Below are 13,134 nucleotides of genomic sequence, written 5' to 3'. Positions count from 1 at the left end.
TGACACTAACACTCAAAATCCCATTATAATCAGATTTGTGAGGTGAGTAATCTGATTTCTCTCTGATCCTGGTTCCTCACATTACTCACTTCAGATTCTGTGGTTTGTGTCATTTTAATAATTTGACAGTTACACAAATCTGAAAATAATAAGGTTTATAGATGTGGCAAAGTGGCGCGTGTTCTTTCCTCGCAGCTGGAAGGTTGTGGGTTCAATCTTCATGTTTCTGTCGGTTGTCGTTCTTTTTGTTGCTTTGTGTGCGTATAATTATGTAATAGTGATGACATAATGTGTTTTGGTGCGTCTTTGGTCCTCTGTGGTAACGGCCCACACAGTTAAGCTGCTCTCGTGGCTGCCCGTCTGACACGCTGAGCTGGTTTTGAGACGTTTTGGTTTGTGCGTTTAGGTTTAACGTCATAATTTGGGATTTTGTCCGTCTACAAAGTGCAGCGTGTGCAGGTCAAAGGTCACAAGTGAGGGACTGATGGATCGTGTGAAACTACATTTTCGTTTACTTTTAGTTTGATTCTACTTTGTTTTTCCTGTATCCATGGAGACCGCGAAACAAGCTAGCTATAGACCTGAGATGCTACAGACTTTTTACGCCAAATATGACAGAAAACCATCCAGAGGAAACACTTTGAATGAGCCATTAACAGTTAAATTCTACAGAACTGACAGCTCCAGCTCACGACAGTTAGACTCTGTTTTACTTTAACGACTTCTGCTGTTGCACTGAATCGTGGTGAATGTGTGAAACCAAACTCAAACATAAAAATGCTAAAAATACACTCGTTTATAAGACATTTTCACACTCGAGTATCTGAGTGTGGTGAAGTGTCTTAAACTCGCGCCTCACGTGTGTCCACTGCTCCTCGTTTACTCCGAGCTCAGCGTGACCTTGTTTTCTTGTTTAAATTCAAAGCAGCAGAGTGAATATATTTATAATGACGTAAGGTGACTTTGCACGGCTCCTCTGTCCCGTCCGTGATAAAATTGGCCGATTCTGAGAAGGCAATTTAAGATATTTTTAAAATCTTTGAACATTCTGAGGTTGTTTTGCTTCTATTAACCTTCCGTGACCCTCGCCTCTTGTTGCGCCCGCACGTCTCGTCTCACATGGGCCTCGCTCGTCTCTTTAAAACCGTCGCTGTCCCTGATTAATGCCTCTAATTGTACACGTGCCATTTTAAGACGACTCGGACAGATTTATACGTGTAACTCCCATCGGTTTTATTCTCTGAGTTAAAACGACGCCATCGGGCCCACGTCGATGACATCATCAGCTGGAGACGATCCCAAAAGTGCGTCAAAATCGTCACTTCCTGAGGTGTTTCTTTCGGTGACCTCGTTTGGCTCCTTCCTTCTGGACGAGCCACAGGAAACGTACGTGTCGCTGGTTTTCCTTTTAGCGGTGACCTTTGACCTGACGCTGCAAAGGCCCAGTGGACGTCCTGTGTTTGTCAGGGAGAAAAGAGGCCGCCACAGACCTGAGCCACAGGAGCCACAGACCTGAGCCACAGGAGCCACAGACCTGAGCCACAGGAGCCACAGACCTGAGCCACAGGAGCCACAGACCTGAGCCACAGGAGCCACAGGAGCCAGAGAATAGACTTTAAAGCAGCTCAGTGTGAACAAGTCTCTCCATGGACCAGCACCAAAGAACATCTCCCACATGAGGAGGACTAAACCAGGACTAAACCAGGACTAAACCAGGACTAAACCAGGACTAAACCAGGACTAAACCAGGACTAAACCAGGACTAAACCAGGACTAAACCAGGACTAAACCAGGACTAAACCAGGTCTAAACCAGGACTAAACCAGGACGGAACCAGCCACATGAACCATCTCACATGAGGAGGACTTCAGGGACCGGCTCCTGATGTAGACCTGGTTTAGTCCTGATGTAGTCCTGATGTAGTCCTGGTTTAGTTCTGATGTAGTCCTGGTTTGGTCCTGTTTTAGTCCTGTTTTGGTCCCAGTTTGGTCTCGGTTTGGTCCCGGTTTAGTCCTAGTTTAGTCCTGGTTTAGTCCCGGTTTAGTCCTGGTTTAGTCCTGGTTTAGTCTTGGTTTGTTCCTGGTTTGGTCCTGTTTTAGTCCTGGTTTGGTCCTGGTTCAGTTCTGGTTTAGTTCTGGTTTAGTCCATGTCTTTTTTATTCTGTAAAACACTTTAAATGACTTTATGTATAAATTATGCCGTACAGATAAACGTGCACTGTTTCATAAAAATTGACTGTTTTTTGGCACATTTCAAATCGATGCTGTATGTATATATATATATATATATATATATATATGTATATATATATATATATATATGTATATATATATATATATATATATGTATATATATATATATATATATATATGTATATATATATATATATATATATATATATGTATATATATATATATATATATATGTATATATATATATATATATATATATATGTATATATATATATATGTATATATGTATATATATATATATGTATATGTATATATATATATAGTGGAATCATGACCTTGTGACGTTGAAATAAACATGTAGTTCATACATAAATCAGTGTCTTTGCTCATGTTCCACACTGTGTCGTCTCCTTGTTTCATCGTGAACTTGGGAGGACATATTGATTTTGACGACATATTGACCCAGTTTTCTCCACTTTTCTCTTCGTGTAATCTCTCTGTATGATCCAACCCCTCAACGACGCCACTTTTTCTCCTGCGTCGTCTCTTTATTTACATAAATGCATCAGACAGCGATTAAAAATGTCATTAATGTGACAACCAGCTCATCGAGGTGACTGAGTATCATAGCAACCAAAGAGCCAATCAGGAGCCAGGCTGTTGAAGGTAATGCCCCTTCCCTTAGCAACACTGTCAATCAAACCTGTTGCTAAGGCTAGTGGGAGTAACCGGGGAAAGAAGGACCTGATTTGTCTGTTATTAATGTTCATATCTTGATTTACAGACACAACAGTGAAATAAAAACAGAAAAAGTGAATTGAAGTTGATGGAGCTGGAGGCGCGTGCTGATGTTTTGTTTTGGTCGATCTTCTGCCTAAAAAATCCACACAAAGCTTTAAATAAACACTTTAAGATGAAGAGACAGCTGCTCAAACGTGACAAGAGTTTAGAGTAAATTTACATGACGTCATTTGGAGAAAATAATCAAAATCTGATCAAAAATACCGTCGGTTTATCAGCCGTCAGTTCCTCTGGTATCGGCCATGAAAAAACACATAACGTTCAGTCTCTTATAACCATAGACTGTTTATATAAATGATGTAGCTAACCTGCTAGCCGCTGCGTTCCAAACAGGAAGTGATCATGGGCGCACTTCCTGCTCCATCGACTCTGGCTCCAATTCACTTTACATTGAAAAGTTGTTTTTATTTCACTATTGTGTCTGTAAATCAAGATATGAACATTAAAAACAGACAAATCAGGTCCTTCTGTCCCCGAGGTCTGAGCTGGAAATGTTTTTATCCGTGTTTACATTTTAGTAACATAAAAATATCAAGCAGCTCCTCCTCGTGTCACTCGCATTAAAACAAAGTAAAACGTTTTTGTCTTTGTAAACGGACTCGTCAGGTGTGTTTTTGGAACGAGTCCTCTTTGAATCAAACTCGTCACCGCGCAGACCCATCTGTCGTCATGGAGATAAGACGGCATTACATATCGCGTCGGCGCCGAGTTGCCAAACCGCTCAATAATTCAAAACCAGATGTGAGAGTCCATTTGATTTGACCGTTCTCTTGAAAGCGTCACGTTAGCGCTCACTTCAGGGACCTCTCCGCAGCCTCATTGTTGTGAAGGGTTCTAATTAAAGCCTCATACTGGGACATTTCAACAGGATGTGCTCAGTGTTAATGAATGCCCTCGCGGTGGCTATAAACAGGGAGTCATGTATCTTTTAGAGCGCAGCATCATTAGCGGCGTCCTCATTACACAACGCCGTAAAAAAAAAAAACGTACAAGGCCGCGCAGACAGCCCTCAGCGCTGACGCAGATTACACAGGGCTTCTGGAGACGGCCGGAACGGAAGGGATTTAGAAGAGGCAAAAGCGAAGGAACGCAGGGGGAATTAAAGACACACTATGGAACTTTTGTGGCGGGAAATAGTACAGCTCTGCAGGAAAAGTAGAACAGTGAGAAGAGACGGTTTGGGACCTAAAAAACCCTTAAAAACAACTAAAAACGTGCAGTGCCCCTTAAGGAAACTGCAACTGACTGTTTATATAACTGGACATGGCTAACCTGCTAGCTGCCGCGCGATTTTACGTCTTAAATGTTCGTATTAACCCGCTCTTACATGATCCTGGGCTTTTTATATCACTACGATGTCCGTAACTCAAACTATGAATCGTAATAACAGACAAATCAGGCGCCTTCTTTCCCCGAGGTCGCGCACGATAGCATTAGCAACAGGTTTGACTGACAGCGTTGCTAAGTGCCCGCTCCCTGCTAAAACAGTGGCGTGTGCAGGAAGAGGCGTTAGCTTTAACAGCCTCTCCGGAAGCTTGCTTATGTTCACTTCCTGTTTGGAACGTAGCGGCTAGCAGGTTAGCTCTGTCCATTTATATAAACAGTTTAAAGATAGTAAAACAATAAACGACTGACCGATATGAGTTTTTTTTCATGGCTGATTCCGTTAATGATCGTTTAGAATCCAGAAAAACCGATGGCCAATATTTTTAGGCAGATTTTTGTTTTGTTTTTTCTTGTTTTTATTTCAAGATATGAACATTAATAACAGACAAATCAGGTCCTTCTTTCCCCGAGGTCGCTCCTGTTAGCGTTAGCAACAGGCTTGATTGACAGCGTTGCTAAGAACTCGCTCGGAAAAGGGGATAGACTTGTAAATAAAACACCTCTGTTATTCTTATTGTTAAACTCACATAAATAGATCAGTTCGTGCAGGGATCAGTGGATTTAAAACGCAGATGTGTTTGTTTTTATCAGTTTTATCTCGTTTCGCTCCAGTGACTTTCCAAACCTCTTTCATTGACGTTTCCAGATTTAGTAAAACTCTCAGTTCTCGTTTTCAGCCTCTTTCTTTACATACACGGCCACACGTCAAACCCCTCGCACGACGCTCTGATAAACTGAAGCTGTGTCCTGACCGTTTCTCTTTCGTCCCACAGTTCCTCTGCCTGAAGAACATCCGCACTTTCCTGGCCTCCTGCGGCGACACCTTTGGGATGAAGAAGAGTGACCTGTTTGAGGCGTTTGACCTGTTCGACGTCAGGGACTTTGGAAAGGTAAGGACAGCGGTTTATGTAAAGTTTTTATAAAGTCTTTGACGCGCTGAGGTGAAGTGAGGACCCTGAAGTCGCACTCGGACATCGTTTATCGTTTATCTGTGTTTTTACTTCAGTCGGGTCGTGTTTGTTTACTAAAGAGGTCGTATTTGGGTTAGATCCTTGCTGTAGTGTGTTATGAAAATTATACTGGACTTGTGGACTGGTTGTGGTGGAGAAGAAGACATTAGAGAGGCTGAGTAGGCTGGTTGTTCTGCTGCTGTGGTGGAGACGGGGCTGAAGTGACAGAAGGAGTGACTGTTTTCATCTGGTTGAATTAGATTTGAGTTTTATTACTTTGAGTTTTAGTTCTTGGACAAAGTAAAAGATAAAAATCAGACAAAACCACAAATACGACAACAAAATAAACCACAAAAGTAAAATCTTCAGACTTTGTACAAGAACAAGAGTCAGACAGAGAGACCAACATGTTTAAACCTGACTTTAGTTTCAATATAGATACGTTTATACAACTTGAATGCCAGTGACCTACTACTACGACTTACTACGACTACTACTCGTCTGTAGCTCATGTTTTGATGGTACTTCGGTCCAGGTCCTGCTGAGTTGTAACTCGATGCTCCAGGTCCAGACGTCTTTGTCTGCCACAGGATCAGCTGACTCCAAAAACATCACACACAGCCAATGTTTTCTGAATAAATAAAAAATAAATGGAACCTGAGCTGTACTTTTAAATCACACGACTGATCTCACAGAAGGAACATTAGGAACCGCAAAATGAAATGCTTCAGAAACATTCCAGAAACACTTTAGAAACATTCCAGAAATGCACCCGAACGCACCCCAAATGCTCCAGAAACGCTCCCCAAAAGCTCCATAAACGCTCCCTGAACACTTCCTGAACGCTCCAGAAACGCTCCCCAAAAGCTTCATGAACCCTCCCCCGAATGCTTCAGAAACGCCCCACAAACAATCCCCAAATTCTCCAGAAACGGTCCCCGAACACTTCCTGAATGCTAAAGAGGCGTTCCCAAAACACTCCAGAAACGCTCCCCAAACGCTCCCCAAACGCTCCCCAAACGCTCCCCAAACGCTCCCCAAACACTCCACAGACGCTCCAGCCTGTTTTGCAGCTCGCCTCCATCTTTCAGGCCGCTGTGCTTCAGGTTCAACTCTTACAGACTAAACGAAAACCGAAACATGGATTTACAGGTTAAACAGTTTTATAGCACGTCTCCTGTGAGAACTTGAGCTCATATTTATGCACTTTTCCTGTCAGTCCTGTCTCTGCCTTCATATTTCTAGCTCAGCTCAAATCTTTATCCAAATCACCACATTTGAAACTTTATACGACTCAAAATCTGCGAGAAATACTTTGACTTTTTACTCTTTAAGTACATTTTCAAACCAGAACTTTAATACTTTTACTTAAATAGATTACTTGAGTATTTGTTTTATTTGCGTAACAAAACGTCCTTCCTCCACCTTCGCTCTTATCCCAGTTTGAAGCGTCCCGTTGGGCCTCATCGTCGCCGTCGGAGCTGAAGCAGAGTGAGCCGGCGCTTTACAGCTTCCCCTCATTAAACCCAAAACGCTGCGTTATAGAGACTTTCCAGAGGGTTTGAAGTGTGACCTCAGGTCCCTCAGTCGCGCTGCCGTGTCTGCTGCCGCTCCGCTTTAATTACAAAGCCCATCGCCCGGAGCAGAGGGGCTGATGGGACAGCGGTAAGACGGATAGCAGACCGGGGAACGCAGCCTGAAACGGGCAGAAACGGGCAAGGTCAAGCCCTCCGCGAGATATGAAGGAATACACGGGATTTATGGAGGAGGAGGTGTAATCTCACTCCACTTTATGATGATGGATCTTCTCTTCTAGTTGTCTTCTCCTCGTTATTAACAGCTGTAGAGTCTTGGCGCTTCATATTTTGGTTTTAAAGATGCTGTATTACGCAAAATTGACTCTTTTTGAGCTTTAAACGCCCCATTTTATGCTAATTTTTGGTCTGATTTCTGGTTTTGCTAACAACTTTACGCCATAATGATTTATTTCAGAGTGTTTTATTCATAAACAGGATTGACAAAGTGATAAATCAGCGCTTTTCTCTGCTTTGTTCAGTCGTGTTGTGTCCAGTTAAAGACTTGTCTCTGTCCATTGGTGTTTTTACGACTCTCCCGGTGCATTGTGGTCTATATTGACCGCTCGAGTGACCACTGATGCCAATTTCTTTTGAAGGTGCACGGTTGGAAATGTTGAACTCACTACTTTTTCACTCCTTGCTCATTTGGAAACCACTAAAAAACGCTGTGACTTCTCAATAGTGCCCCCTGTAGGAGACACATGTTCTTGTTTTTAATGACACTGACGTCCAAAACTTTCTACAAAAACATTAGAAAGGACGTGAAATTTGTTGGACACTGGTCTCTGGTTTATCTCGGGGGTCACATTCTAAAAATAACCCGCAATAGTTGAAATCCGTGAAGTATCGTCTTTATTTTTTACATTATTCTCTCTGTTTTTGTCTGTAAAACCCCTCACCACACACTTTATACACTTTTCTCACACAGGCGTTAACATTTTCTCACATTTCTCTCTCGTTTAAACTCTCTCAAAGTTCAAACCTTCGTAGGCGTCTTTGTCGGTGCAGAACGTTTCATCGACATTGTGGGTTTTGTCGGGGAGAAAACAAATCGCAAACGTACAGCACTTCAGAGTCACACTGAGATCCAACGTTTATGTAAATTTGTCTGAACACATTCTGTACTGGACAGGAGACACGGCACGGAGGAGACTGATGGACAATGGTCTACAGTCCAACAGCCAATCAGGACGCACGACACAATGGTCTACAGTCCAACAGCCAATCAGGACGCACGACACAATGGTCTACAGTCCAACAGCCAATCACGTTCAAACGAGGTCGTAAAGGGTGAACCGCGACGTAGCGACGGACAAGTGTAATGAACAGTTTATATTCAGTTACTAAAGTTAAAGTTCACCTTTTTAAAAATTGAAATCATTCTGAGTCACGGGTCTCCAACCTTTTTCCTCCTGTGAGCTGCTTTTACAAAACGGAAATGTCACAGAGCTACTAATTTTAGAGGTCGCGAGAAATTGAGATTATATAAGAGCCGCGGCGGAGCAGAGTTCGATTTCTATAAAATATAAAACATTATCAGTTTTTTTAGAGCAGAAAGTCAAACGTCAAAATATTACATTTACTCGTTTTGTGCTGAATCACTCAAATTGTGAGTCAGAAATCTTTTGGCGAGCTGTACGGGGGCGGAGACTCGTGTTCAAAGTGCTCTCTACTCCCCCTGGTGGTCGTTTTGTTTAAGCAGTGTCTGTGTAATCCCTCAGTCGTCCAGGTCTGATCAAGAGAAAAAGACCAAATTTAATCTCTGTTCTTCTCATGACAACGATGTTACAGTGGCTCAGTTGGTAGAGCATTTGCCCACTTATCTAAAGGTTAGCAGTTCAAATCCCGCTCTCGAGCACCGGTTGCGCGGTCAGATGATTTGAGCTTTGAAGGTGGAAAATCCGTCCATCCTTCCATTTTCTTCCGTTTATCCGGCGACACACGGGGGGGCGGTGGTCAAACCAGAGACTCCCAGACTTCCCTCACCCCAGACACGTCCTCCAGCTGCTCCTCCGGTGGGACCTCAAAGCGTTTCAAGGCCAGAGAGACAAAGATGAGGTGAAAAAGCGCTATATAAAAACGTATAAACCGCGTCCCTTGTGCTGCGTTTGGCGTTTGTTCGTAGGAGTCAGCTGGAGGCCATCTTGTCCCACGGCGGCGATGTTCATTTAATTAGACAGTTTTTATACCTAACGTGGCCCCTGTAGATGTCCAGTTTTCCTTGTTTTCTCTCCATTACTGCCGTTTCCGGGTATTAAAAATGACTAATTGGGTCCAAGAGACTAAGACATTAAATAAACTCATTAATCGTGTGTGTGTGTGTGTGTGTGTGTGGGTGTGTGTGTGTGTGTGTGTGTGTGTGTGGTTTATATCAGACGATGGGAAGAAAAAAGGAAGTTCTATTTTTGTCGACACTGTTGTGATTTTAAATTCGCAAATGACGTTATTAAGTCTTGAAAAATGGGTTAAGTGTCTTGCCCAAGGACACAACGACAGTATTCATCTGTGGGAGCTGGAATCAAACCACCGACTGCGAGTATCATAGCAACTAAAGAGCCAATCCGGAGCGAAGCTGTGGAAGGTAACGCCCCTTCCCGCCCAAAACGCCTGCTTAGCAACGCTGTCAATCAAACCTGTTGCTAACGCTAATGCTAATGCTAACAGGAGCGACGTCGGGGAAAGAAGGACCTGATTTGTCTGTTATTAATGTTCAGATCTTGATTTACAGACACAATAGTGAAATAAAAACCCCAGGATCATGTAGAGGGTTAATACGAACATTTAAGACCAGAATGAGTCTGAAGCAGCAGAGACAGAGAGAGGAGACAAAAAACTAAAATTAAACTCAAAATAACAAAAAAAAAAATATCAAAAATTAATTCAAAATAACAAAAAACCCTCAAAATTACAAAAACGTTAAAAACACAGTTTAAAAAAAATAAAAAAAATAAAAAATAAACTCAAAATAGCAAAAAAAACAAACCCAAACAAACAAAAAACAACTCAAAATAAAACAAAAAAACCCTCCTCAAAATAACAAAAAAAAAATCATGACAAAAATAACTTTTAAAAAACCCTCAAAATAACAAAAAATTAAAAAATAAAAAAGTACTTCAAAAATAAACTCAAAATAACTAAATAAAAAAACAAAAACAGGATTATGTAGAGGGTTAATACGAACATTTAAGACCAAAATGACGCGGTGAGCAGGTTAGCTATGTCCATTTATATAAAGTCTAAAAATAAATAAATAAATAAAAAATTCTACTCTTTCTAAAGTTTAGCTCTGTCTGTTTTGAGCTGTTGTTTCTGTCGTGTGGAGTCGTCACTTCTGTCACTTCTCTATTGAGGAACTCACATTTCTCAAACTCTTTCAGCAACAGCATGATTTCCCTGAGTGTGCAACGGGCTCAGCGTGACCACGTGACCACGTGACCACGTGACCACATGACCACGTGACCACATGACCACGTGACCACATGACCACGTGACCACATGACCACGTGACCACATGATCACGTGAAGCCAAACTCGACTCTTTCCTCGTCACACACAGACCTGGAGTTGTGTTTTGTTTCATTCTGACATCTTTAACACACAAACCTGCAGATTTAGGCTGAGTTCTTCTGTCAAATTGAAAAAAAACCCCCAAAAAACCACTCTGTTCCACCTTGTGATGTCATCATGTGGTGATACAGGAAGTGCTCCACTGTGTTTTTAAACTCCACACACCTTCACTAGAGTCATCTGGATGATTTTAGCTCTGAAATTGTCAAAACTAAAGGTAAAAGGAGCTGTTCACTTGAAAACCACCACTTGATGACATCACAAGGTGGAACAGAGCATTTTGATGTTTGTAGATGTTACAGACTAATAATAAATGAAACAAAACACAACTCGGGGTCAGTTTTTGAGGAGGAAACGGCATTAGAACATGGATTAAAGCTACAAGAGTCAAGTTTTGTGTCGTACAGGAGCTTTTAAACACGCTCTGTTCCACCTTGTGATGTCATCAAGTGGTCGTTTTCATGTTAACTCCTCCTTTTACCTTTAGTTCAGTCGAGATTTGGTAACTCCAGAAGCTGAAATGATCCAGATGATTCTATAAATGAAGGTGTGTGGAGTTTAAAAACACAGTGGAGCACTTCCTGTATCACCACATGATGACATCACAAGGTGGAACAGAGCATTTGGTTTTTTTTCAGTTTGAGAGAAGAACTTTTCAGCCTAAATCTGCAGAGTTTTTTGTGTTAAACATGTGAGAATGAAACAAAACACAACTCCAGGTCTGTTTTTGAGGAGGAAACGGCGTTTTATTACGCGTCTTAAACCTACTCCCGTCAGTTTTGTGTAACGCTGGAGCTTTAAACGCTGGTCCTCGGGTTTGGTTTTGTTCTTTTTCGCCGCCGTGTTGTGGGATTGTGGGGCAGAACACTTTGATGGCTCTCTTGAGTGGGGTAAATTAGACGGGGGGCTCCTCTCCTCTGTTTTCCTCGCCTCGCTGCTTCTGCTCTGTTCTAATGGAATCAACAGGGCCGATCTGCCACTCACCTGCGCCGCGCCGCTCGCCGTTTGCCCGTCGGTGTAAAAATAGACGGAGGACGGCGGCTGAATAAAACATCAGTGCGTGTTAGCGGGGAGGGCTGTAGTTTTGATAGGTTTTGTGTGTCTCGAGGGGCCCGTGTGTGTTTCCGTGACGTTCCGAGTCGGATCGGTGCCGTGTTTAAGCGCCGAGTCCACGCAAAGGTTTCTGGGACGAGTTGAAGTTGGCGTTTAGATTTTTTTGAGGTTGTGGGTTGGAGTTTTGATGTAGAAAAAAGACGTAATCTCTGTGGAGTTTGCGTGCACGTACAGGACGCTCAGTTGGACAGTTGTATTTGAAGGACACTTACGTCACTTCCGACTCGACGAATGTGGCCTGCGTTTCCGTGGAGATCGGCCGTGAACAAAGCGTCGCCCGAGCAGACTTAACGCACGTCTATATCCCATCATGCACCGTGCGTCACTTCTTCTATGTGAGATACGAGGTGTATTTTCTTAAAGTTATGTAATACTCGCTACAACTGGGAAAAAAAATCTCCTCAAACTTTATATTTGTCTGTTGATATTCAAAGAGAAACATTAAATCTTTACTTCGTTCAGTCTAAACAGAAATAAACGGCTGCGACGACGACGACACCTCGACTCTTCTATGAAATAATAAAGAATCAAAAGTAAAACAGTAATCATTATTAATTATTGTGGGGACCAGTGTTGTCAAAAATATAAAAAATCGGACGCTAATTGATGTCATAACTTGAGAGATAATTAACAGCTACAAAACGATAACAGGTTTGGACCAGTTTTGTCTTATTTTAGTTTTGTTTTATGGAATTAAATACATGTTTTTGTCTCTGCTCTGGTGCAGCTGTAGTATTGAACCAGAGCTAACCTGCTAGCACCGCGCTACAAACAGGAAGTGATCATGGGCGCACTTCCTGCTCCATCAACTCTGGCTCCAATTCACTTAATTTTGGTCTTAAATGTTCGTATTAACCCGCTGTACGTGATCCTGGGGTTTTATTTTGAATTTATTTTTTCCATTTATTATTATTTTTTTGTTATTTTGAGTTTATTTTTTAACCTTTTTTTTTGTAATTTTGATTTTTTTTTTAATTAATAATTTTTTTTTGTTATTTTGAGTAAATTTTAGATTTTTTTTTTGTTATTTTGAGTTTATTTTTTAACCTTTTTGTAATTTTGAGGTTTTTTTTATTTTATTTATTTTTCTTTTATTTTTAATTAATTTTGATTTTTTTTTTTTGTTATTTTGAGTTAAATTTTTTGTCTCCTCTCTCTGTCTCTGCTGCTTCAGACTCATTCTGGTCTTAAATGTTCGTATTAACCCTCTACATGATCCTGGGGTTTTTATTTCACTATTGTGTCTGTAAATCAAGATCTGAACATTAATAACAGACAAATCAGGTCCTTCTTTCCTTTTCTTTCTTTAATCTTGTTAATTAAACGTTTCTATATTTATTACTTATTGAAGTTACAAATATTCCATATGGATTTGTGTAGATATAAAAACACTGTGTCACTGTGTCTCATGATAAACTGACATTTTAAGAGTCATACTTTTAATTGATCTTGTCACGGGCCACATAAAATGACGTGGCGGGCGACATTTGGCCCACGGGCCTTAAGTTTGACACATGTGCATTAATATTAAGTGTTGTTTTAATGTTC

General features: G+C 41.4%; 1 protein-coding gene across 1 annotated transcript in view; it reads left to right on the top strand.

The window, feature by feature from the left end:
- Window positions 1–13,134, top strand: part of LOC117388275 (guanine nucleotide exchange factor VAV3) — a 144,676-nt gene that overhangs the window by 33,091 nt on the left and 98,451 nt on the right. The window contains exon 2 of the mRNA XM_033985786.2: window positions 5,153–5,269. Within this exon, the coding sequence (XP_033841677.1) occupies window positions 5,153–5,269 (117 nt within the window). The remainder of the gene's footprint in view (window positions 1–5,152; window positions 5,270–13,134) is intronic.

Source organism: Periophthalmus magnuspinnatus, chromosome 20 (assembly GCF_009829125.3).
Source record: "Periophthalmus magnuspinnatus isolate fPerMag1 chromosome 20, fPerMag1.2.pri, whole genome shotgun sequence".
Lineage (NCBI taxonomy): Eukaryota > Metazoa > Chordata > Actinopteri > Gobiiformes > Gobiidae > Periophthalmus > Periophthalmus magnuspinnatus.
This window is presented reverse-complemented; position numbering and strand designations above follow the sequence as displayed.